General features: G+C 44.5%; 1 protein-coding gene across 1 annotated transcript; it reads left to right on the top strand.

The window, feature by feature from the left end:
- Positions 1-2,189: 2,189 nt before the first annotated feature.
- PtA15_3A282 (uncharacterized protein) lies at positions 2,190-4,641 on the top strand (the record flags this gene model as incomplete). The annotated part of the gene is made up of 12 exons (XM_053167235.1): positions 2,190-2,265; positions 2,372-2,395; positions 2,477-2,533; positions 2,605-2,652; positions 2,732-2,770; positions 2,846-2,935; positions 3,053-3,262; positions 3,361-3,483; positions 3,553-3,801; positions 3,883-3,948; positions 4,022-4,327; positions 4,400-4,641. The coding sequence occupies 12 exons, from the start codon at positions 2,190-2,192 to the stop codon at positions 4,639-4,641; spliced, it is 1,530 nt and encodes a 509-aa protein (XP_053018472.1).
- Between the last annotated feature and the right edge of the window lie 19,429 nt (positions 4,642-24,070).

Genomic DNA, 24,070 nt, shown 5'->3' with positions numbered 1-24,070 from the left:
AGGTCGAGACAACTCAAAAATCGTCCCACGTGGTGACAAAGTCGTATTTGTCAACGAAGGAATTGACTGACGGGATATTCTCATTGTTCCGAGGGTAAGATAGATCGTTTATGGGCCGTATCTTCCCATCAGCATTCATAACCGAGCCCAAAGGACTGGTCCGAAAGAATGCGAACCTGCTCGCGACTTCTTCATGAGTGAAAGGCCCGAACATCCGTCGTGCCTCCACTTCGGTATCAATTGATTTCTGGATCTTCTCCTCTGCTTCTATCGCCGATGAATGACTGTCCGGTGTGAAGTCGCCCGACGTGTGTACTGGTATAAAACCCATGGCGAATCCAGAAAGAATCTCTTCTAGCTCCGGGAGCAAGCCGGCGTCAGTCAAAGCAGATCTCCATTGAGGGATGTTCATCTCGCAAGACACCAACAAAGGCCAAGAATGGCCGATGGTTCTGTGGAGCAAAAACAAGCAATTGAACCAAATTTGGTAAGAAACAAATCAATTTCCATTGTGCAATCCAGAAGTTACATGATAACGGTTTAATAAATTATAAACATGTATGAACACACCCTACAAGGAAAGAATGCGGGAAACTGTAATAACATATTGTATTACAAACCAATATGCAATATTACGATCTATGATAGTTGTGTGTCAGGGACCGTCTCGGTTACTCTCAAAGAATCGACCTGAGAAACCAGAGAAACAAAAACAACATGACCAGAAGAGCTGGTCCTCTAACACTGTAATGCAGCGAGAAAAACCCGGTCAGGGGGGTGCACCCGATAATTCAGATACTTGATAAACGTTTTGTCGATGTGAGAGGCATAGCAAAAACGGGGAAAGAAAATAATGCTGGAACAAAAAAGGAAAGCAAAAACAAGAGATTTACCTACTTCTTGACAACGGCACTCTGCCCAGGGGAGTCGCCTGATGGGCCCGGCCTAGCTGCTCTATCGTCCACAAAATTTCTGGGGGGGCCATTGTAACCTTTGAAACGCTTCCTGGATTTAGCCGACGCGTAGGGCGCAGAGGAATGGAAATTGCTTCCTGTCAAATGATAAGGATTTGGCGTCGTGAAAGAACGGTTGAATTCTGGCTGAAAATTCCGAGTATTCATCCTATTTTGCCTGCTTGTGTCGCCAAAAGGTCGATTATTGTGGCTGAAAGGTTGCGACCCGTAATGTCCACCAGCGCTGTGACCGTAGTGTTGTCTAGGTACTTGATCTGAAAAATGCGCCGGGAATCCTTGCCCATAGTGCGATGCTAAACCGTAACCCATCTGAGAGTTTACTCCGTGTGACTGGATTATGTCTGCCCTGTTGAGTCCCACAGGTCGTAGAGTGCCAGGTTCAAAGGGTCTTCCGGTTTCTGGGTCATTGCTGCATTTGCCTGTCGCATAAAGATTTTCAGTCCAACCTTCTTCATGGAAAGTCCTCACTTTGACGTAGCACTGGTCTATCACCAAAGATTGGCGGACGGAGATGTCTTGAATCGCTGAGCCGTCTTTAGATGGGATCCTGTGAGCAAAATAAGCCTAGCCACGTCAGACTCAGTAGCCCGCACGGGTGAGCGGCGCGGAGACAGACCATGTGCTGCAGAGCGCACAGTCAGCGCGCCGCTCCAGTCAGGCGCACCACTCCGTGAGCAGCGTGGATGCTTGTAGAAATAGCTCATCTGCCGTAGCATTAGCAACCAATGGTCTTCTAATAAATGTCGATGATACACTTTAGCTCGCTGTCGGTGTGACATTGTCCTTTCCAACGGTAACGTCAGTGAGACGAAATGTGAGGTTGGCCTCCGCATTTGCTTCTATCGATCGGAAGGCAAATACACTGTCTGAAGGTTGATTTGCCGAGACCAAAACATACCTACATTGCAAATATATGCTTCATGTACAGCACCTGAAAAATCATCAGACCCAGGGTGAGATACACCTGCCTGTCAGTTATTATTCATTCCAACGGGAAGAGGAAAACAAGTTGGGATACGTGACTCTTCACCTCGGATTCCTGGCTGCCCCATTCTCCTCCTCCCAAATCCCCCACTTGTCAGCAAATCCATCCAATTGAAACCCCGCTGAAAACAATCAATCTTAGCCATGTTGTTAGCCCGGTTCTTAATTGCCTTCCAGATTGTACATTTCCACAGGATTTTTGCGCATCCAGCTTCGCTCTCGAAGCCCCTAATGACAAGGGAAGCTGAAGAAGTTGATGCAGACTCCTACCGCCACTGGCTAAGAAAGAGATCAGAACTCTTAGAAAGTATGTCAATCTTGTCATCTGATCACTCTATTGAGTGATACAACAGATCAGTCGCGCCTTTTCACTTTTTATTTCATTTTGACAACCCACAATTTTTACTTTTCAGGCGCTGCGACAGCTTCTGATAAAGGTTAGTGCTGTATATTCAAGAGGAAGTTGCCCATAACCGATCATAGCGCTTATCACCTCTCACCTTACCAAATCAACAAAGGCCAAAGATTAGCTGCAACCGATGCGGACGCCTTGCGTGGTCTTCAGGGCCCAAATCGTTAGTCATGTTGTTTTTCAGGGTCTCTGGTGGTTATCTAAAAACACCTCCATTCAACTTCTCAATTGCAGAGTTTTCAGGTCAAACTTCGGTAGCCGTAGGAAAAGAGGAGGGACGTAGTAAGCTCCTCTTTTGCAATAAAGAAATTAACTGGAAAAGATAAAACTCATCACATCACAACTCCATTGCCGGTGAAAGTAGAATCATTTTCTAACACTGGGAATGAGAATAGTATGTGTGAGTCCAGCCTGCTAGTAATATGTATGTTTGTATCTGAAACTGATCGAGTATTGACAATAAATAATTAAGTAGATCAAAATGCAAAGGCTACCCATGAGGCTTCTGGTGAGACACGATCAATAGCAAAACCAAACTCATTTTTGAATTCAGGTCAAGCACCTGGTAAGTATTCTGAATTATCATTTTACGGAAGGTGCAGTCATATTTTATAGAATAACACTCATGATCTTGCTTAAAACACCAAAATTGAATGTGGGGCACCAAAACCAAAATCTTCAGATGCAAAGTCTATCAAAGATCAAAAAAATATATTTCAAAGGTTTTGGGAAAAAATTAGGAATGCTTGGAGCAGACTTTGGGAATTTGTACTTCGGAAAGACCGCAAGCCACCAACTAGTTCTGGAAACAAAGGTTTGAAACAAACAACACCAACCTCCTCTGATTCCCCAATCAAAACACCTACAGATATTAATCCTACCCAGGATGATTGTGAGTAACTTTGATAAATTAGTACTACATAAAAACAACTGCTATTCTAAACTGATTTGATAATTTGATAACTACTACTAACCATGATGCTCTCACAGACCAAAAGAAAACCCATGAGGGGTTGATGACAGCAAAAAAGGAAGGAGTTGAAACCACTAGATTTACTCAGCCTGCAAAGGAAAATAAAGTTTTCTCAACCAAACAAAATGAGATTCTTCCAGGTGAAATTTCTCTCTCGTGTAGTTTTATTTCACCCAATTGAATCTAATGTAATTTTTGGAAGAAATTAGAAGTTGTCACACCAGATAAATCCAATTCAGAAGATATCAACCCCAAGAAATTCAACTCAAACAATATGACTCCAGTGAAATCCAAATCACAAGGTACAAACCCAGAGGAACACAAACAAAAAGGTATTGCCCAAGAGAAGTCCAAGCCAAAAGATATGACTGCTCAGGAATTCCAACCAACAGAACAAAATTCAGTCATGAAAAAATACAATGATGGTGGTGGAGTCTTTGAGGATGAAAGATTAAACAGTGAGTAGAAAGGGGATCATAAATTAAAACAAATCAATAAACAAAACTGGACTTGAACTTATCTGATGGACCCTGGGGAAGGTGATAAAAATGAAATCTTGATTGCAGATAATGAGTTTTCTGGGGATAAAGATGGAAGAGAAGCAGGTGAGCTGTGAAACTTTGCCTCTTGTAAAGATGTTCCAGCTATCTGATTTTCCCAAAATCAAATTAACATTAGCTGGTCAAGATGAAAGAACAAGAGAAGTCACCTCTGATGGAAATTGGAAAGACATTTTCATTGAAGAAGATTCAAATAACAACAAAGTGGATTTAGACAGGAAAACAGAGAATTTGGAAAACAATAGAGTAAACATAGACAGGAAAGAAGATGATTTGGACCACAAAAAAGTGGATGGAGTAAATGAAACAGAGAACAAAGACAACAAAAACTCTCAAGGAAAAGGCAAAAACAAGGGCAAAGAAAACAAAAATAACAGACCTAACAACCAAGAAAAAGACAAGAATAAAGAAAAAGCAGAGAATAGTAAGCTTTCAAAATTGAAAATGGTTTCTAATCCTTTAAGATACTTATTTTTGGTGTTATGTTCCTTTGCAGGTGAATCAACTGTAATGTACTCAAATTCAGGGGATCGTGAAAAACATGAAGGCCTGGCTTTGCTTGAAGACCTAGTGGATTTATCTGTTCAACAACACTTAGCATCATTCATGATTGGTAATGCGGATAATGTGGATGAATTACTGGAAATCAAGAAGGTGTTCCCAGAATTTGCTAAATTAAATTTACACAACAAATTTAAGCAGGCATTACTTTATTTTGAAGAAACTAAATCAACATAATGGAGAAATTTTGTAAGAACTTGTACACTCATTTTCATACTTCTATTTATTGTGAGGTTAGGTATATAGTTGTCCAATTTCTTCTCCCGTCACGAATCATGCCATACACCAAATGAATAGTGTTACACTTTTTTCCTATAAATTTACTGTCAAGCTTTTCATTTGTTTAAAATGTGGCCATTGCATTTCTCTCCATCTTCCATTGCACAAATCACATCTAGCATTCTTCTTTTTCATTGCAATGTTAATTTCTAAATTCAAAATAAAAATCCGGAAATATCCCACTTTCTCAAATCCGTAAAATCCTAGACCTGTGGATCTAAGTTTTTTTCTTTCTTTTTTTACAAAATTCCAACAAAAGAAATTGCATACACAGTAGTTCAAACACAAGCAAAAGTTCAAAATCCCCAAAAGCCCAAAGGCCCTATGGATGACCCTCCAGCTGTGCCGTAGCAACAAGCAAAAGTGTAAAAGTTGTTAAAGATTTCTAGGGAGGGCCTAACCAAGTGGCTAGGGGGCTCACAGGGAGGGCCCAGGGGGTAGGACAAAACCAGATCGCCTGGGGGACAAACCGCTACCACCCCTCTTAAATACGCACAGTCAACACTCTCTCAACAATATCCCGGACATCACCACCGCCACCTTTGCCATCCACATTGTGCACTGCTCAGGCTCTAGAGATGGCACTTTTGCACCCGGGTGTCCGCGCGGGTGCGGGTACCCGCTGGTCTGTTTGGCCAATTCCTGCCATCTGCATCCGCATCCGCACTCGTTGGCGGGTACCTGCCTGCCTGGGCGGGTACCCGCCCCTGCCTCGGCGACCGGAAGCGATCCCTTCCGGTCGAAGAGGCCTTATGGCTTGGGCGACCAGAAGGAAACCCTTCTGGTTGCATTATGACCTCTGCAACCAGGAGAATTTCCTTCTGGTTGCAGAGGTTGTATAAATTCTGCGACCAGGATATTGCCGCCTGATCGCAGAGGCTGTGTAGCTTCTGCGACCAGGATATTGCCGTCTGGTCGCAGAGGTTGTGTAGCCTCTGCAACCAGGAATTTAATTCTGGCCATCGAGGTTGTATAGCCTCTGCAACCAGGAATTCCCTCTTGGTCGCCGAGGATGTGTAAACTCTGCGACCAAAAGAATTTCCTTCTGGTCGCCGAGGCTGTATAACCTCTCGGACCAGGTGGATTTTCTCTTGCTCGCCGAGGCTGTATAACCTCTGCGACCAGGAGGATTTCCTTCTGGTCGCCGAGATATAGCCCCGGCGACCGGACCCCCCTGGTCGAAGAGGTTGTATGACCTCGGTGACAGGGAGGAGTTTTCTGGCTGCCAAGGTTGTACAACCTCGGCAACCGGAAGGGATCCGGCCTCCCGGTCAAAGAAGTGGGTGGGTGTCTGCGGGTGTGCATTTAATTACCCGGGTACCCGCCGGCTTTTTCCCGGAATCTCAGACACCCGCACCAGCACTCGCATCCGTTGGCGGGTACCCGCCAGCGGATAGCAGGTACCCGCGACGGGTGCAAAGTTGCCATCTCCAGCTCAGCAATCACCACAACCGACTCAGGCAACAAGCATAAATGATTTCTGAGTTTTTTTTTTAGATTTTTTCAAACCTTTTTTGAATGTGGAACCCCCCCCCCCCCCCCCCCCCTTTTTTTTTTGTTGCGTAACTCACACCCAAAACTGTTTCAAACAAGCATCAAAAAAGTGGCAATTATAAACACATGTGCATTTTATTGAACGTGATTTTGCCACATTGGCAGCAACTTGAATTGGCAATTGCCAGCCACACCTAGGCTCACAAACTTGGCGGTCCTTAAGTAGAACAGGAATACACACCCACCGATTGGATTTGATGCCGGATACGCCAGCGCGCTAGTGGAAAGTGCAGCACCGGTTCCTGCCAAATAACTCTTGTTTGTCCCGCAAGCTGCACCCACATCTGTGGCTTCAGCTCAACCTACTCCATTAACTTTGCCTTCAGCTCCTTCTTGTGACAAGACTCACACTACATCTGAGGTCAACAGATTGATTATCCGAAGTGAAGCCCAGTTGAACTTGAAGGTGTCTACAGATTCAGCCCAAGCCCTTGTCAAGCAGGTTACCAAGTACAACTTACAGGAGGTTGTATTCCAGATAAGTATCACCAAGTGAACCCAGGTACCCGCGGCGGGTGCGGGTACCACCCGCGTTTTTTGCCCAAAACAGACACCCACACCCGCACCTGGCACCCGCCTGCGGGTACCGCGGGTACCATTTTGTTTTTTTACGTTCAAAAACTTTGGAAGACCAGTAAAGACTATTTTTACTTTCATTTTGACCTATGTTAGTATACTATATCTAGCAGCAGAAACACCATGAAATGGAAAAATAACTATAAAACAAAAAAACTAACAACCCTTTGCTGTTCACAGGACACTTTCCCTTTTTTTTTGCTCTTCCTTGAGACCATCCTTCCATTTTTTAAGAGCCCCCCTCTCAATCAGGTTATTCTTGGAATAAAATGCAACAGATATAACCCTAGTAATGGAAACTGAGTTAAGACGGTATTGAGATTGGGTTACATAATGTTGGCCAAAGGAGAATGCATGTTTCACATCAATGGATGTTGCTAGATAATATGAAAGTTGGATATAAAGAAATGTCAGCTTTCTGGTATCACACTAATGAATCATCCAAGGAAAAAATTACCTGGGAAGCTCAAGAAGTCAAGAGCCATTTGTGCAAGCCCACCATGTGTTTTACCAGTGGCTTTTTGCTTGATCCACCATTTGAGTGCATCAATAGGAGAACCTTCATCAAAAGTGAGACCGGATGCTAGCCATGTTTCAATCAGATTGGCCGCTGAATTACCTTGTGCCGCCATAGCAGCACTCAATTGGATGATGTTTCCAGTCCTTGGCTGGGTAGATAAAATTTTAGAAAATCTTGAAAAGGTTTGATAGATTGAAGCCCAATCAATCTTACTTTTGTTGCTTTGTGTGGATTGGTGGAGGCTGGAACATTTTGCAAAGGCTTGTAATGTACATCAAAAATCTCCCAGGTGATTCTCAGAGCCTTGTCAATCCAGCCGTCCTCCCATCCTGCTATCTTGAAGTATTCATCTTTGAATGATGGTGTCAGCCTTGGAGTCAGCGCAGCTGGCCTCAAGTCTGCCTTTTTCTACTTCATTATATCTAAATTACTTTATATCTTTTTTACCTTAAAGTTTAACCTTGATTTGACTTCAGATTCTGTTTTCTCATGTAATTTTAACCCTAGTTAAAACTTACCAATTTCCAATAACTCTACTCCTTCATAGAGTTCTTGAGTTGTGGCGCGCATGCGCAGCAGTGATGTGTAAGCGCTACCAGGCGCTCCAACCACTTTTACATATGTAATTATGTAAGCAAAGTGTGAAAATTTTCGAAGTCAGGATCTCCTATGCAGCAGGAGGATCCACAGACTTCAGACATCAGCCTACCAGCCAACCAGGACCACAGAACACCTTCAGGACAAACCCCAGGATCACCCACTGTAGAGCGAGTAAAAGGAATAGTGCGGACAGGGGGAATCGAACCCGCATCTCCCCGATGCATGCTGGGTTGCTCTACCGTTGAGCTATATCCACAGGTGTGAGGTGTACCAACATATACTACCTCTACACACCCCCTGTACACCTACACCGGTGACAGAGCCCACTAATCCTCCCAGAGGCTCATCCCAGGTACGCAGCTGCCTATAGCGCTGGGCTCATAACCTGTAGAGCGAGTAAAAAGAATAGTGCGGACAGGGGGAATCGAACTCGGATCTCCCCGATGCATGCTGGGTTGCTCTACCGTTGAGCTATATCCACAGGTGTGAGGTGTACCAACATATACTACCTCTACACCCACAGAGGCCGCTTAGCTCCCAGTATCAACACCAGATATTGACAGTAGGTTCCCTCTCTCACTGACCTTTTTTATCCAGATTGAACTCTGTTTCTCTTGACTGCTTCTCTCCCTGTTTCAATTTGCTCTTTGCTTTTGATCACAGGTCATCATATATCCAGACCTCTTATCCCAAGGATCCCTCTGATTGCATATCCTTCTTTTTCTGTGGTTTTTGTCAGTAACATACCACATAGGTTTCCCTTTAAAGAACCTTGACTATCCACAGATAAGTCTAAAAATTGTGGCTGATTAGACTTGTCTAATTCAGATACCTTCCACATTTCCATTGTGAGAAGAGGCTGATGCAATCTCTGGCACAGCTTTGCAGCACTCCCTTAAGGAGTAGCATTGCTAGTGGATGTTAGTTCCCACCTAAAGGACAACAGAACCTTGATTATCATCCCTCAGATCATCTCTTTCTTTCTATCTCTCTCTCTCTTACTGTTTGTTATTTCTTTATCTATCCCAAGAAATCCAAGCAGTGCCCACCCATTTTTCTTGTGTCCTGCTGTCACATAAGAGACACAGGCTCACAGATTGATGCAGTACTAAATCAGCACAAAAGAAATCATGGTCTGTTCATTCATCCATGGCAAAATTAGAAATGATTTAATTGGAGGCTTACCCATGGCAATTTGAAACAAAGGCAAACAGTCAGTCAGCGTATAGTACTTGCTGGTCAGCTTAAGGCCAACTCAACAAGCATTTCGGAGTGCTGGCAGGTAATCATTGTCACATCCTTTGATTACATTTGAAAGCATGTTGGTAATATCATTGATGAATACTATGATATGAGTCCAAAAAGCCAATCCATGTGTCAATACTTGAAGTGTTTGATCATAGAAAACCTGGAGTATTGCTACCAAGTCTTTGGCTAGTTGGATGTCAATGGAATTTATGTGATATTTCCAATGCAACCCAAGCTTCTTGTCCTTCTGCCATACCAGACTGTCAGTTTCACATTAATGTCATTGTCAAGCAAGAGAAAATAATATGGAATCAATAATTACATTGCCTTCTGCAATCTAAGAATGCTAACCAACTGATTCAAGGTTGAGTTACACCTTGTGCAAACATCTTGAACAATGCTATGAGGCTTTTCACAATCAATGTTTCTGCAGAGCTCGGCAAATTCACTCTTCAAATTTGGTGATTTACAAAGTTTTTGAGCAACTGCGCGGAACTAAAAATAGGAGAGCAAAGTGACAAAACAAATCAGAACAAAAACTTTGTGTTTGAGGAAAGACAACCCACCTTAGCCAGAGTTTCTCGGCAAATTGCAGTCGTGTAAATATCAGTGTCTTCATCCTTGTCAATTAAATTGTTGAGTTCTTCAAGAGTGAGCTCTGGCTCCAAATCTTCTGGCTGAAAAGCTGAATCCGCTTTCACTATTTCATTGTCCTCATCCGAATGGGTTCCAGCTGGACAAAATCAAGAGGCATTGCCTCAAGATGTATTTTAATGTTGCCAAGATTGACCATACAATAAATAACAACCCCAAGGATATCAAATCCATTGGGTGATTGCCATGCGTCTTCCTCAATGTAAATCACACCTTGGTGTTTCTAGAGAGGGTTATTATGAAAGGAAACGGACAAAATTTTGTATGATTGAATACACACTCAAAGATAGAGGGAAAGAAAAAAAGGCTACTTGCAATTAATTCTCTCTGGTAACCATCTTGAACAGCCATGTAGAGCATATGGACAGATTGCAATACAACCTTATCTGAAGGCATGAACTTGAAAACTGTAGGATGGAGGATTGCCTTGAGGGACTTGTCTGATAATGCCAAAAATGGCTGGGTGGTTTTGGCGCACCAGATTGCACAGATTTGGGGTACCTGGTACAGAAATAAAGGAGATAAATAAAAGCTAGGAATCTAAGAAGGCAAATCAAATCTTGAGGATCAATATTGCCAGTCCCAGTTACTCCAAAAGTGGCTAGATTACAACTTGATTCAGCCTTGCGCTGTTTGTTGAGACATGTGGATGTGTGTCTCCATAGATTGCTGCACAAAGAGGTAGGTTGATTTATTTTGGTGTAACGTCTAAAAAATTAAATTCAAACAGAAATGTGTAAAAAGAAAAATCAGCCGCAAACGGCTAAGAGAAGATGGAAAAAAACTTACATCTTGCATGGGTAAGCAATCATCCAACGACCTCTTTTATCCAATTGATTGGAGAGCTCAGGTGTGTGGTAGGTAGCATAGGCTCTACTGAAATTGTTTTCAGCGGTCCTCTGTGCTTTTTCTACATGAAAATATCAGCCGGGAAGAAAAATGAATCAGCTCTTTTCAAATGGCCCATCAGAGATAGCTAAAACAAACCAGCATGATGTGTTTGCAGTACAGGCTAATTGACATAACCCAGGGTGTCAGCCTGCTCTTTCTGGTCAACTCAAGTCTCCCCTCCCTGCTGTGATACGGAAACCTTCCCTGATACAGGTGGGACAGTTATGCACTATTTGCCGGTGGTCCGCCATTGGAAGAACCGGGAAATGTTGTGTCCACAGAGCTGCAAGAGCCTTTTCTATCTCACCACAACATTGGTCGCAACAATGTGATCAAGTATTTCAAACGGTGTGGTGCGCGACATGGTACAATCAGGGAATCACGGTCAAAACTCAGTTTGGCTCGGCGCGCAGCGGGTACGGCGAGGCGTCTCTAGTTCCCTTTGTTGCTCCTCTGTTCTTTGTTTCCTTATGTCCTGGTGCTGGTTGTTTTGTTTTGTTTTCTTATTATTCTTATTCCCTTTTCTCTCTCAGCGCGCGTTGGAGGTTTTGAAGGTGGCGGGTTGGTTCTTTTCCTTTTTTTTTTTTTTTTTTCCTTCTTTGTATGGCGCGTGTGGTTGTGGGTTTCTTTGTTTTGGTTTTGTTTTGAGCGCGCGGGGCATGATGATGGGTCCGCAGTGCGCGGCGCGTCCCTGGAGTCTAAGTTCAGCCGAGCTTAGCCAAAGGGGAGGCATAGAACCCTTTCTGATCCAAGGAGGAATTCTATCAACCTTTTGATTCCGATCTGAGAGCGATTTCGTGGCGCTTTGCGGAGCTTATCTTGATTCTAAAATACTCATTTGTGTTACCGGTTTCCTTTCAGTTGTCTGCACCGCGCTCTTTTTCACGATATACGTCGATCTCAAACCTTCTTGATCCTTCGAAGACAGAGTTAGAACTCAAACTTCTCAGCCCTTCTGCCGATCCCCCACGTGTTCCGACTTTGGCGTTTGCATTGTGATCTCTCAAAGCGGTTTAGACACCCCTAGCTCCTCACCTCTTTCTGAATAACTCAACCGCCAACGCGCTCTCAACGCCGTCGTAAAATAAACATCCAACTTCTCCGCTTCCTGATCCTTAGCTCATCTGACCATATTCTTAGGAGGGCACACTTCATTACATCACTTCCCATCCCTCCCAGAACTGCCGCCGGCTCACGCACGGACGGAGTTCCACAACGGGCCTGTAAGTTTGAGAAATTGCTCACAAAGCAAGCCGCAGCAAAGGGGCACAGAGGATGTATACAGTGCCTAACTCACTACCAACAACAGTGAAACTGATACTTCCATGTGTTTTATTGTATCAAAATGCATGTATTTTTTGTGTATCTTGGACGGCGACCGGACCCGCAGGGGGAGGTAGCCCAGGTCCAAGCACGCGAAGGAGAGCGCCCAGTCTGAGCCTAGAGAGTCGGGGATAGACAGGGAGCAATTAGGTTTAAGACAGGGCACGTGCACCGGCCGTAAGAACCTTAATAGTCTGGCTCCCTGCGACTCTCGCGGTCCCGCATGAAGACTCATCGCCATTGCTCTCCACAACCTCTCCACTACTCGTAAGCTCTCCACATGACAATTTTTTCAGTCCTCCCGCCCACCCCGCGGAATTGGAATCCTCGCAATATTAAGTTGGGTAGCCCAGCCCCTTCCCGGCCAAGTTGTCGGGATAGGGTATAGCCCAAACCCCTTCACCACTCCGGCCAGGGCAGTCAGTCCCATTCTTTCCTCTCTGCTTCAGGAGGAGAGTCCTCGAGTTGCTCGTTACCCACCCTGGGGCTCCTTCCTGGATCAGGATGTGATACCCCGCAGGTAGTGATGTCACAAAACACTCGAGACTCTCTGCCAAGACCCGAACACCGGCCCCGGTGAAAACCTACCGGCAGGTAGGGACCACAAGGGCCTACGGGATGGCTTTAGGCTACCGCGGCGGTAGCAAAAGCTATCCCGGAAACGTGTGCAGAAAAAGAACAAGTGGAGACGGCTTGGAGTCTTCTGATACAACACCCATTATTTTCAAAAAGCGTATTGGACTACCCAATACAGTTTATTTCACTGTTTATTGGCAAAAATACATGTGTATTGTATCTGTATTGTATTGTATTTTGATATATTTAGCTTCCAATACAATACACAATTTTGGAAAACTTTGTATTGCCAATACAGATATGATACATGTATTGTATCAGTTTCACTGTTGCTATCAATTTGCCTCGGGTCACTTCTGGCTGCAGAATACCACCTTAGCTTGTGTCCTTGCTGAAGCAGGCAACCCAATTATTGCCTCTTCTTTTGATTGTCATCCTTAGAGTCAGCGCAGCTGACCTAAAGTCTGCCTTTTCTACCTTTTTACATATCAATTAATTCATATCTTTTTCATCTTAAGATATATCCTTGTTTAGAATTCAGAATCTGTTTCCCTGTGCAATTTTAACCCTAGTTACAAATTACCAATTCTTTTTAGCTCTACTCCTTCCCTGAGTTCTTGAGTTATGGTGCGCATGCACAGTTGTGACGTGGAAGCGCTACCAGGCGCGCCAACCACTTGTACATATGTAATTAAATAAGCAAACTGTGAATTTTTTTGAAGTGAGGATCCCCCATGCATCAAAGGGATCCACAGACTTCAGACAGCCAGAACCATACCCCTAGATAACCAAGGATCACCATCAAAGAGGATACCACACTCCCACTACACCTACCATCACAGGCGCCTAGGATATTGTCAGTAAGTATACTCTTTCACTGAACCTTGATTATCTCAGAAGTACACCTCTCTGTCTCTTGAATGTTTGCTCTCCCTGCTTTGTTTTGCTCTTATCACCAGGAAAAAAAAAATAGTCACTTGATGGCAAGTGACATGATGCAGCTTTGGTTTCTGCTCCAGAGCTACTCCAGCGCTGCTCCAAGTCTGCTCCACCAGCACTTGTAGAGCTTGCAGGACTGCACCAGAGCACTCAATGTGGCACAGTCAGCTGATCCTAATTTTTTCCCAGGAACAGCTGATGCTCATCATAAGCTGAGCAGTAGGCATTGACTGAGCCTGGGCCAAAGCTGAGCATTGGCTGAGCCTGGGCCACAGCTGAGCATTGGATATTCCAAGCCTGATACAAATCCAAGTGTCAGCTGGACCAAGAATATTCCAAATCTGAGCATCAGCTTAGCCAACAATGGTCCAAAGCTGAGCATCATCTTGGAAAAGGCTTGTGCAGAGCTTAGGATCAGCTGGGACAATACTGTTCCAAAGATTAACACCAGCTGGGCCAAAAAATTTCAAAAGCTGAGCATTGGCTGAGCCAATGCTGGTACAAAGCTGAGCATTGGCTGAGCCAAGGCTGTTCCAAAGCTGAGTATCAGATTTTTTGAGACTATTCAAAAGATTAATATCACCTGAGCCAAGGCTGTTCCACAGCTGAGCATCAGCTGAGCCAAGGCTGTTCCACAGCTGAGCATTGTCTTAGCCAAGGTTGGTCCACAGCTGAGCATCAGCTGAGTCAAGGCTGGTCCACAGATGAGCATAAGCTGTTACAGGAGTGGTCAGACTCAGAATCTGAGCATTGGCTGGGCCAAGATTTATCCAAAGCTGAAAACAACGGTGGGCCGCTACGCTACACTACGCTACAGGGCCACTTAGCGTTAGCGTAGCGTCAAAAAGCACCCGCTCATTTTGAGTAGCGTTAGCGCGCTGTTAGCGCCGCTAAGCTGCGCTACGTTTCAGCGGCGCTAACAGCGCGCCAATTGTTTGTTAGTGTTAGCGCTCCGCTACAGTCACTACGCTACGCTACGCTACGCTGCACTACAGCGCTTTTAGCGGAAAAAAAGGCCTTTTTTTCAGCTAAAAGCACTGTGACGCACCGTAGCGCGCGCTCTTTTGCGCCCTGCGTGTGTAGCGTTAGCGCAATTGCGCGCATCTGCGCTAACGCTACGCTAACAGCTAAATTAGCTGCGCACCCTTTGCGCGTAGCGTTAGCGCAGAAAGGCGCAATTCCGCTAACGCTACGCTAAAATTTAGCGGAATTCCGCTACGCTACGCCACACTAACGCTACGGTTAGCGTAGCTGGCCCACTGTTGCTGAAAATCAGCTGAGCCAATACTGGTCCAAAGCTGAGCATTGGCTGGGCCAATGATAGTCCTAATCTGAGTCTAAGCTGAGCCATGACTGGAATAAAGCTGAAAATCAGCGGCGCCAGGAATGGTTCTGATCTGGGCAACAAAGCTGAGCATGAGCTGGGCACCAAAGCTGAGCATAAGCTGGGAGCTAAAGCTGAGTATCAGCTGACCAGAAATGGGGATCAGTGGTACCCAGCAAAAACTGAGGATCTCCTGTGGAAATTCTTAAACTGGTTAGATGGTGGGTAGGTGGTGGGTAGATGATGGGTAGATGGTGGGTAGATGGTGGGTAGATGATAAGTAGATGGTGGGTAGCCCGCTGGAGCTGGCATGATGTCACTTTTCATCAAGTGACCATTTTTTTTTCCTGGTGTATTTTGATCACAGGTCTTCACATATCTTGACCTCATAACCAAAGGATCTTCATACTATTCATCCTTCTTTTTCTGTGGTTTTTGTAAGAAACAAACCACATAGGTTTCCCTTTAAAGAACCTTGAATATCCACAGAGAGGTCTAAAGAATTGTGGCTGATTAGACTTGTCTAATTCAGAGTCTTTCCACGTTTCCTTGGTGAGAAGAGGCTGTTGTACTCTCTAGCACAGCTTGGCAGCACTCCCTTAAGGAGGTAGTATTTCCAGTGGAAGTTAGTACCCACCAGTTACCATTCAAACTCAGAATATTACTCTCAGATATTCATTTCTCTCTCTCTTTCTCTCTCTTTTACTGCTTGTAGTTTCTTTATCCCAAGAAATTAAAACAGTGCCCACCCAATTTCTTGTGTCCTGCTGTCACTATAGAGACACAGGATCAAATTGATCAAGCGGAGGCAGAAGTCTTGATGGCCAGGATCACCATCTTCAAAGCTGGGATCAATGACTCTCCCAATGTGCTCAGCACATTATTCCATATCTTGATTTTCTGTGGTGCAACTATTTCTCAATGGCCCAAAGCGGGTTATCATGAAAATAATATCTATATTTTTTTTTATCAAAAAAACACTCATTTCTGATAAATCCCCAGCTTGTGGTTTTGGTTTTTCAGATTGGCAGTTGGGGTCCATGAGTCATGTGAAGTGATTTCCAACCTTTGGAACCAATTCTTGTGGATGGGCTGGTGGGGTCTTGTGGATGGGCTGGTGGGGGTGGCGGTGCATCAGGTGCTTGAGGATTGCGGCCAGCTCCCCGTTGATCCTGAGCTCAATGGTGGCTTCAATGGCTGTGCACAGCTCAAGAACCCCACTACACTGACCTTCCACATGCCGCACCGGCGCCACCTTTAGCTTCTGTTTCCAGAACAGCAGCCCAAGAATCCTGTTTGCTGTGTATCTGTGTGAGGACTGGAAGTCCTTCACCAGGTGATCAGTGGAGCAGAGGGCCAAAGGCCTGAAGTTCTATGAAAAGATTGTGGATTTCAAATGAATGACAAGGAAAGGAAAACCATGGTGAAGACCAGCTTGAGTAAAAGAGAGGAGAAGTCCCTTTGAATGGGAGTACAAGATATATTGGGCACAATATCATTTATAAGCATAAGTACATATATGTCTAATGAGTTCAGTTCAAATAAGGGTGAAACATGAGTGAAATTCTTACAATATGTTGCCCAAACCCAAAAACTGTTGGAATTTAATCTTCTTCTCTTTACTCACCACAAAATCACTTCATTTTATATTAATATTTACTTTGAAAAGTAGCCTGTTTCTTGATCTGACTTTATTCTTTATGGTGGCCTTTTGCAGTCTATAAAGTTGATGAATAGCATCTAGTATCAATTCTTATTCAATAATTTTCTCTATCCCATTTCTATTCATTATACTATATTATTTAGGGGGTTGAGAAATCAACTCCCACAAATTAAAAAATTGACTCCCAAACGCAATTTATGTCGCGCGGACCGCCTCGCGACGTCTTTCCCGGGTCCTCGCGACCGCATTTTGACCCGGGGGCGTTTTGGGAGTCGGAATTGTAATTCTGCAATCCCAAACGGGAGTCGGGATTTTAATTTTACAAAAAATCCCAGAAAATAGAGAAATATTTATATCTCCTCACTGGAGCACCCAAAGGCTCCCAAAGTTTTACAGCAATCTAGATATACTGTCTAGAAATAGTTTGAGATTTACAGCAGTAGAAACCATCAGGAAGGCCTTGTGGAACAGGGGGGGTTAATTTGGCCGATTTCCTCCTAAGGCAAACCCCCGAAACCTTATCTATGGTACTCCAAATGGCGACAATTTTTTTATGCAACAAGAATACACTCTTTAAAACATATTCTGAGCTTCATGGCATTAGCACACCTCAGGGAAACCTTGTGTAGCCGGGGGCTGGTTTGGCGGATTTCCTACTAAGGCAAACCCCCAAAACCTTATCTATGGTGCTCCAAATGGCCCCAATTTTTTTCTGCCACATGAATACACTCTTTAAAAGATATGCTGAGCTTCACGGCATTAGCACTCCTCAGGGAGACCCTGTGTAGCCGGGGGGCGGATTTGGCGGATTTCCTACTAACAAGGCTGAACCGCTGCGCTGCGCTACAAAAAAGCGGTCCTTTAGCGCAGCGCAGCGGGAAACCGCTGCGCGGTCAGCCCAAAAAGCGGTAGCGCAGCGCCAGTCCCGCTGCGCTACCGCTGAAAATAGCGGGGTCCCGCTTTTTTCCCGACCCAAAAAGCGGTAGCGCAGCGGGCAGGGCCACTCCTTTCAGCGCCGCGCAGCGGCCACCAAAACAGCTGCACTTTGCGCTGCGCTGCACTTTTTTGGCTGGCAGCGGGGGAGCGCTACGCGGCCAGCTCAAAAAGCGGTAGCGCTGCGATGGTTCCGCTGCGCTACCGCTGAAAGTAGCGGGTCCCTGCTTCTTTCCAGACCCAAAAAGCGGTAGCGCAGCGGGCGGGGCCGCTACTTTCAGCGCAGCGCAGCGGCCACCAAAACCGCTGCGCTTCACGCTGCGCTGCGCTTTCACCCTTGCTACTAAGGCAAACCCCCAAAACCTTAACTACGGTGCTCCAAACGGCCCCAAATTCTTTCTGCCATAAGAATACACTCTCTAGAAAATATGTCAAGCTCCAAGGAGGTATTACATATCAGGAACACCTTCTATTGACTGTGGTGTAGTGTAGCGCAGCGCAAATGCGCTATTTTCTAGTGTCGCGTTAGTGCAATTGCGCCTATCTGCTCTAACGCTACACTAAAAGCTGAAGTGGCTTTTCATCCTGTGTGCGTAGCTTTAGCGCGGATGCGCGCAATTGCGCTAAGGCTACACTAAAAAATAGCGCATCTGCGCTGCGCTACGCTACACCACGGTCAATAGAAGGTGTTCCTGATTTGCAATACCTCCTTGGAGCTTGAAATATTTTCTAGAGATTTTATTCTTATGGCAGAAAAAATTTGGGGCCGTTTGGAGCACCATAGATAAGGTTTTGGGGGTTTGCCTTAGTAGGAAATCCGGTAAATCCGCCCCCCGGCTACACAGGGTCTTTCTGAGGAGTGCTAATGCCGTGAAGCTTAACATATGTTTCAAAGAGTTTATTCTTCAGGCAGAAAGAATTTGGGGTCATTTGGAGCACTGTAGATAAGGTTTTGGGGGTTTGCCTTAGTAGGAAATCCGCCAAGTCACACCCCCCCCCCCCACTACACAAGGTGTCCCTGAGGTGTTCTAATGCCGTGAAGCTCAGCATATCTTTTAAAGAGTGTATTCATGTGGCATAAAAGAATTGGGGCCATTTGGAGCACCATAGATGTCAGGCTCGGTGATGCCAGGAGTATGAATACTCCTCTAGCTACGCCGGCGACAGAGCACGGTGCGGTAGTGCGCGCAGCAAATGCGCGGTAGAAGTGTGAAGTAGCTCAGAAAAAGCTACTTCTAATGAACCCAAAAAAAAGGGGTTAACGGAGGGGCCAGGGGCGCCTGGGGTGGTTTAGTGCCCTCCGCAGTTCTTACAGGGCCTGCGCACGATATGCGCAGGGGTATTTGTAGCCTGTGACGTCTGGGGCCCTTAACAAGGGGGTATTTGCGCAATAGAACACTCCCAGGAGATATAAGGGGATAAAAATCCCGATAGAAAGGAAAAAAAACACAGACTTCCTTGTAAAAGGAAGTCTGCGACAAAAAAACACAATCGATCCGATAAAAACCGAAGTCGAGGCGATGTCAGGCTGGCGAACTGGTCGGTGAGACAAGTGGCGAGACTGGCGAGGCGTCAAACTGGTTATAAAAGGTATCTGAGGGGCCTTCCTTCGCCCAAAGGCCCTCAATTATATATTCGAGCTACAACCGGTAGGGTTGTAGCTCTCATTGCAAATGCTTCCTTGGTTTCTTGGCCGGAGGAAGGCGTGCTTCTGACAAGAGTGACGGGAGTGAAGGGGAATTCTACTAGTCTCTTTGCTCCTGTTCATTTTTACTTGTCATGTGATCTTTTTGCTATTCCTTGGCTCGAGGAATAGCGTGGTTTTGTGTTTAATCATTGGCCGGGGGAGGAGGAGTAGTATAGTTCTGTTTCTCTCCTCCCCGGCCGGAGTATTTCTATTTCTCATGGAGACTACTCTTGGTTTAGTAGTCTCTTGAGATTGTATGGCAACCCGTTCTCTTGGCTTGAGAATATTGTTCTTTCTCCTGCCAATTCTGCAGCCGGAGCTATTATCCCTACTCGTCTAAGGGATCTTGTTATTATGTATATAATTCTTTGTTGTTTTTATTCTGTGCGCGGCGCTCCGCGCCGCAGCTAAGTCTTTCCCAAGAAAGAAGTTTACTTGTACGCGGCGCTCTGCGCCGCTATTAGTACATACAATTTTTGTAATTTTACAATAGTTAGCCGGGCTCTAACTTATTATAGTAGCCCGGCTGACATTCCCTCTCACCAAGATAAGTTACTCGTAAATTAGCTGTGCTATTTACGCTTAGAAACTCTGTAGTTGCGCAGGTGAATTGCTCCAGCCGGGATATTATTCTTGGGTAGCCATTCATCTTTATCTGCTGACTGGTTTCTGTATCTTACTAGGTATAACCTCGTATCTTTACCTAAAACTCTCTCTTTTTTTATCTTTGAGGATCTTATGTACTTTAATTTGCTCCTTTGTAGGTGGCTCCTCTATTGGTACGGGCAAAGGTTTAGGGACTGGTTCATTTTCTCTGTGAACATATCTTTTTATTAGGCTCACCGGAAATACGGGATGTTTCCTGCTGAATTCCTCTGTAAGAATCACTTCCACTGCATTTTTACCGTGTAAGTTTTTGATTACAAATGTTCCTACAAAGGCGGGTTTGAGTTTTCTACAACCTCCCAAATTGTTAAAATTTACTGTAGAAAGAAGTACTTTTTCTCCTATACAGAATTCTGGTTCTTTATGACTCTTGTCCCAACGCATCTTACTGTACTCAGCCGCTTCTTGAACGCATTTAGCAGCATGTTTATTTGCGGCTTCTAGCATCTGTTTAAAGTCTCAAGCTGTAGGATGTGCTAGTGGCAATTTATCATTAAGAGTGTCTTTAGGTAGTCTGGGAATCCAACCCCTTTCTAAGATATACGGCGCTTCCTTAGTAGTAGAGTGCTTACTACTATTGTAGGCCATTTCTAGGGCAGGGAGTAGATTAACGCAGTCATGTGTATACCTGTCACTATTTTTAGGGCCTGTACCATACGAAATCTGTTTTTCCCGTGCGAGGAAAACAGTTTTCTTTTTTTCAATATTCAGTTTAGCAAGAGGTAAAAACAGCCTCCCATAATCGTGTACCACAACTGCAGGCTTCCTCCACTTCTCTCCCGGCCCAAACTGTGTATGTTCATACATAAATACATAACACATGGGTCTGGGGGGGATGGAAGGTCCTCAACACTAGACCAATACATTCATTGTGTATTGTTCCAAGATGAGATCCCATCAGACCAATACAATGTATCAATCTGAGGGGAACACTCCCCTTCTTCCTCTTGGACCAATTTATCGGGCAGAGAGGAAGAAGGGGAGGATTCCTCTCGGACCGATCCAATAGAACGGTCCGAGAGGAAGGGGGAGAGAGCTACTTGATACATAGTATCGGTGGCAGAACCCTCTCTCTTCCTCTCCAACCAATCTGGTTGTATCGGTTGGAGAGGAAGGAGAGAACTCCTCTCAGACTGATAATATCAGTCTGGGAGGATAGACGGACCGAGTTGTTGGCTTGGTCCAAGGTGATCATGGGTCGGTCCGAGGTGAGAGATGGACCAATACATATGTTGCATTGGTCTGAGATGAGAGAGAGACCAATACACATGTTGCATTGGCCGAGAGAGGCCCCGGTGTCTTGGTTGGAGGGGGCTCAGCAGAAGGAAAACACACATGAGAAACAGGGTCAGACCTGTTTCTGGAAATTGATTGTTTTGAGCGAAAAACGAGTTCTGATTTCCCCCAGAAACAGGTGCTGTGGTACACGTTTTTGAGGGGAAAGTCGTTTTCCGGCCGAAAAACAGCTTTTTGAGCCGCTATGGTACAGGCCCTTCAATTCCAGCCCAAAGGCGCAAAATCTTTGTAGAAGATCTTCCAGTGTCTGGATCATTCTTTCTGCTAGGCCATCCGTTTGTGGATGATACACAGTTGAGAAGGCTAATTTGGTACCCAGCATATCGTGAAGATTTCTCCAAAATTCTGACGTAAATTTTGGATCTCTGTCACTGATAATAATTTTTGGGATACCCAAGTCAGCCATGATTCTGTTCCAGAATAACATAGCTACCTCCATAGCGGTATCATCTTTGTGATGTGGTATAAACCTAGCTCTCTTGGAAAATCTATCTACTACCACTAGGACAGAGTTATAAGAGAAGGCTCCTCCCGGTGGTAGTCCTGTCACAAAGTCCATGTTGATGATTTCCCACCTAGTTTTGGGTTCTGCTATGGTCTGCAATAGTCCAAATCTTTTTCCATTCTGTTTATTGGCTTTTTGGCATGTTTCATAGGATTTAACATATGCTTTAGTTTGAATTTTCCAATCAACCCACCAGGCTGTCTGTTTGATCCTTTCCAAGGTTCTATCCTCAGAGAAGTGACCTGCACCAGCATTGTCATGGCATTCATACAACATATTTTTAATGTGATTTTCTTTACTCAGGACTATCACACTGGAATGTCTATGTCTAAAGTATATTATGCCATCTAACAGGGTAAACTTTCCTGCTTTGTATGGGGTCAATAGGTATTCTGGTAAGCTAGCAATCAATTCTGGAGCACTGTTTTCATTATCCAGGATATTGATCAACTTGAGAAGTTCCAAATCTTCACTATAGCTGATTCTGACTTCTTCAAAGAATGCATCATCAATGTCACATACATGGATGCCCAAAATGGGGAATACATCCTCATCCTCCGGATCATAGGCAGGATTATCTGGCGTATTAGGCAAAGCCCCAGTCCATCGGCATTAGTATGCTTAGCTCCAGCCCTATGGATAATGGTCATATGTCCTCTGTACTGTTGTATTGCAATTTGCCACCTTAGCATGTGACGGTTAGGCGTCTTCATGTTCATTAAAGTCCGCACTGCTATACAATCTGTAACTACAATGATTTTACAACCTTCCAGGTAATAGTGTAGTTTCTCCAAGGCCCATACAAGACATAAACATTCCATCTGGCTGGCTCCATATCTCATTTCTGTTTTCTGGACTTGTCTAGAAATAAACAGAACAGGTTTTTCTACCGGAATTCTATCAATTATGAATTCCTGATGTAAAGCCGCTCCTACACCTTCAAAGCAAGCATCTCTGTACAGTATAAATGGCAAAGAGTAGTCTGGTTGCGCCAGTATGGGAGCTGTGGTAATGAGCCTCTTTAGTTGCTCATATTTCTCTACTCTCTTGTACGTCATCTCAAAGAAGATATCTTTGCTACATAGCTTGTATAGACTTTTTGAGATGTTTGAAAATTTAGAGATATGCTGTCTGTAGTAACTACAAAATCCCAGAAATGACTGCATTTCTGTCATTTTCTGCGGCATAGGTTTAAGCAGAACTGCGGCTACTCTGTTCTGATCTATGGCTAGAGATAATCCGGAGACTATATGACCTAAAGCCTTGAGTTCTTGAAAACCAAAATTACATTTCTTGATTGACATTTTCAAGCCTGCTGTGATAGCTGTACGGAGGACCAGACTTATTTTTTCTAAATGATCCTCCCAGTTGGTAGAATATATGATAATGTCATCTATGTATATCATCATCCAACTTTGTCTAATAAAGGATCCAAATATTGTTTCCATCATACGCTGGAAGTGCAAAGGAGCATTTTTTATACCAAATGGCATTCTTAAATATTCATAGTCTCCTAGATGACATATTATTCTCATAAATTGTCTGCTTTCCTCTTTAATGGGTATTTGATGGAATCCTTTAAGCACATCCATTGTGGTAATGTATTTAGCTTTTGCCAAATTATGTAGTGAATGATCTATCCTTGGAATAGGATAATTATCTGCCTTGGTGTAATTATTGAGGGCTTGGAAGTCTCCTACCATACGGGACTTTTTGTTATGCCATGCTATAATCACTGGCGTAGTTATTTCCACTTGTTCATTGTGGCCTACTTTCCTCAAAACCTTAAGTTCTAATAGTTCTTTGATTTGAATTTCTAGAGCTTCACAAGACTTGGGGCTCAAAGGATATGCTGCTCTCCTTAACGCAGGAGGGTAAGGGGGTTGACACGTAAGTTCTATCTCAATATCGTGTCCTGAGATATTCCCTATGGGTTCTTCTTTTGTACAGAAAGCTTCTTCATGCTCAAAGCAGACTTTTAACACAGCTGATTGTTGCTCCGCGGTCAGGTTACTTGTAAGAGCCGAAGCTCTTCACTGGGCTAGAGGGTTGGCACAGGAGAGACGAGGGTCTCAGGAGTTCTGATACCAACGTGGGGCTTGTATTGCACGTCTAGCTCAGGAGAGATGAGTAGTCAGTTGGGATCTCTGCTCTATATACAACTAAGTGGAAGGGAAATGGAAGAATGAAAAGGGGAGGCTCACCTAGCTCAGGAGAGATGAGTAGTCAGTCGGGATCTCTGCTGAGCTAGGATGAGACCGGGGAACAGGCTATATCGGATCGAAGTGGAGTCTTGTGAAAGGCTTGTGAAATCCGCGGCACCTCCGGCGCGGGAGTTTTACAGTCTCCCCCCCTATATTGAAAGGGAAGGA

The sequence above is a fragment of the Puccinia triticina genome, chromosome 3A, assembly GCF_026914185.1.
Source record: "Puccinia triticina chromosome 3A, complete sequence".
In the NCBI taxonomy this organism is placed as follows: domain Eukaryota; kingdom Fungi; phylum Basidiomycota; class Pucciniomycetes; order Pucciniales; family Pucciniaceae; genus Puccinia; species Puccinia triticina.
Note: the sequence above shows the minus strand (reverse complement) of the source record. Positions and strands in the feature narration are given on the sequence as shown.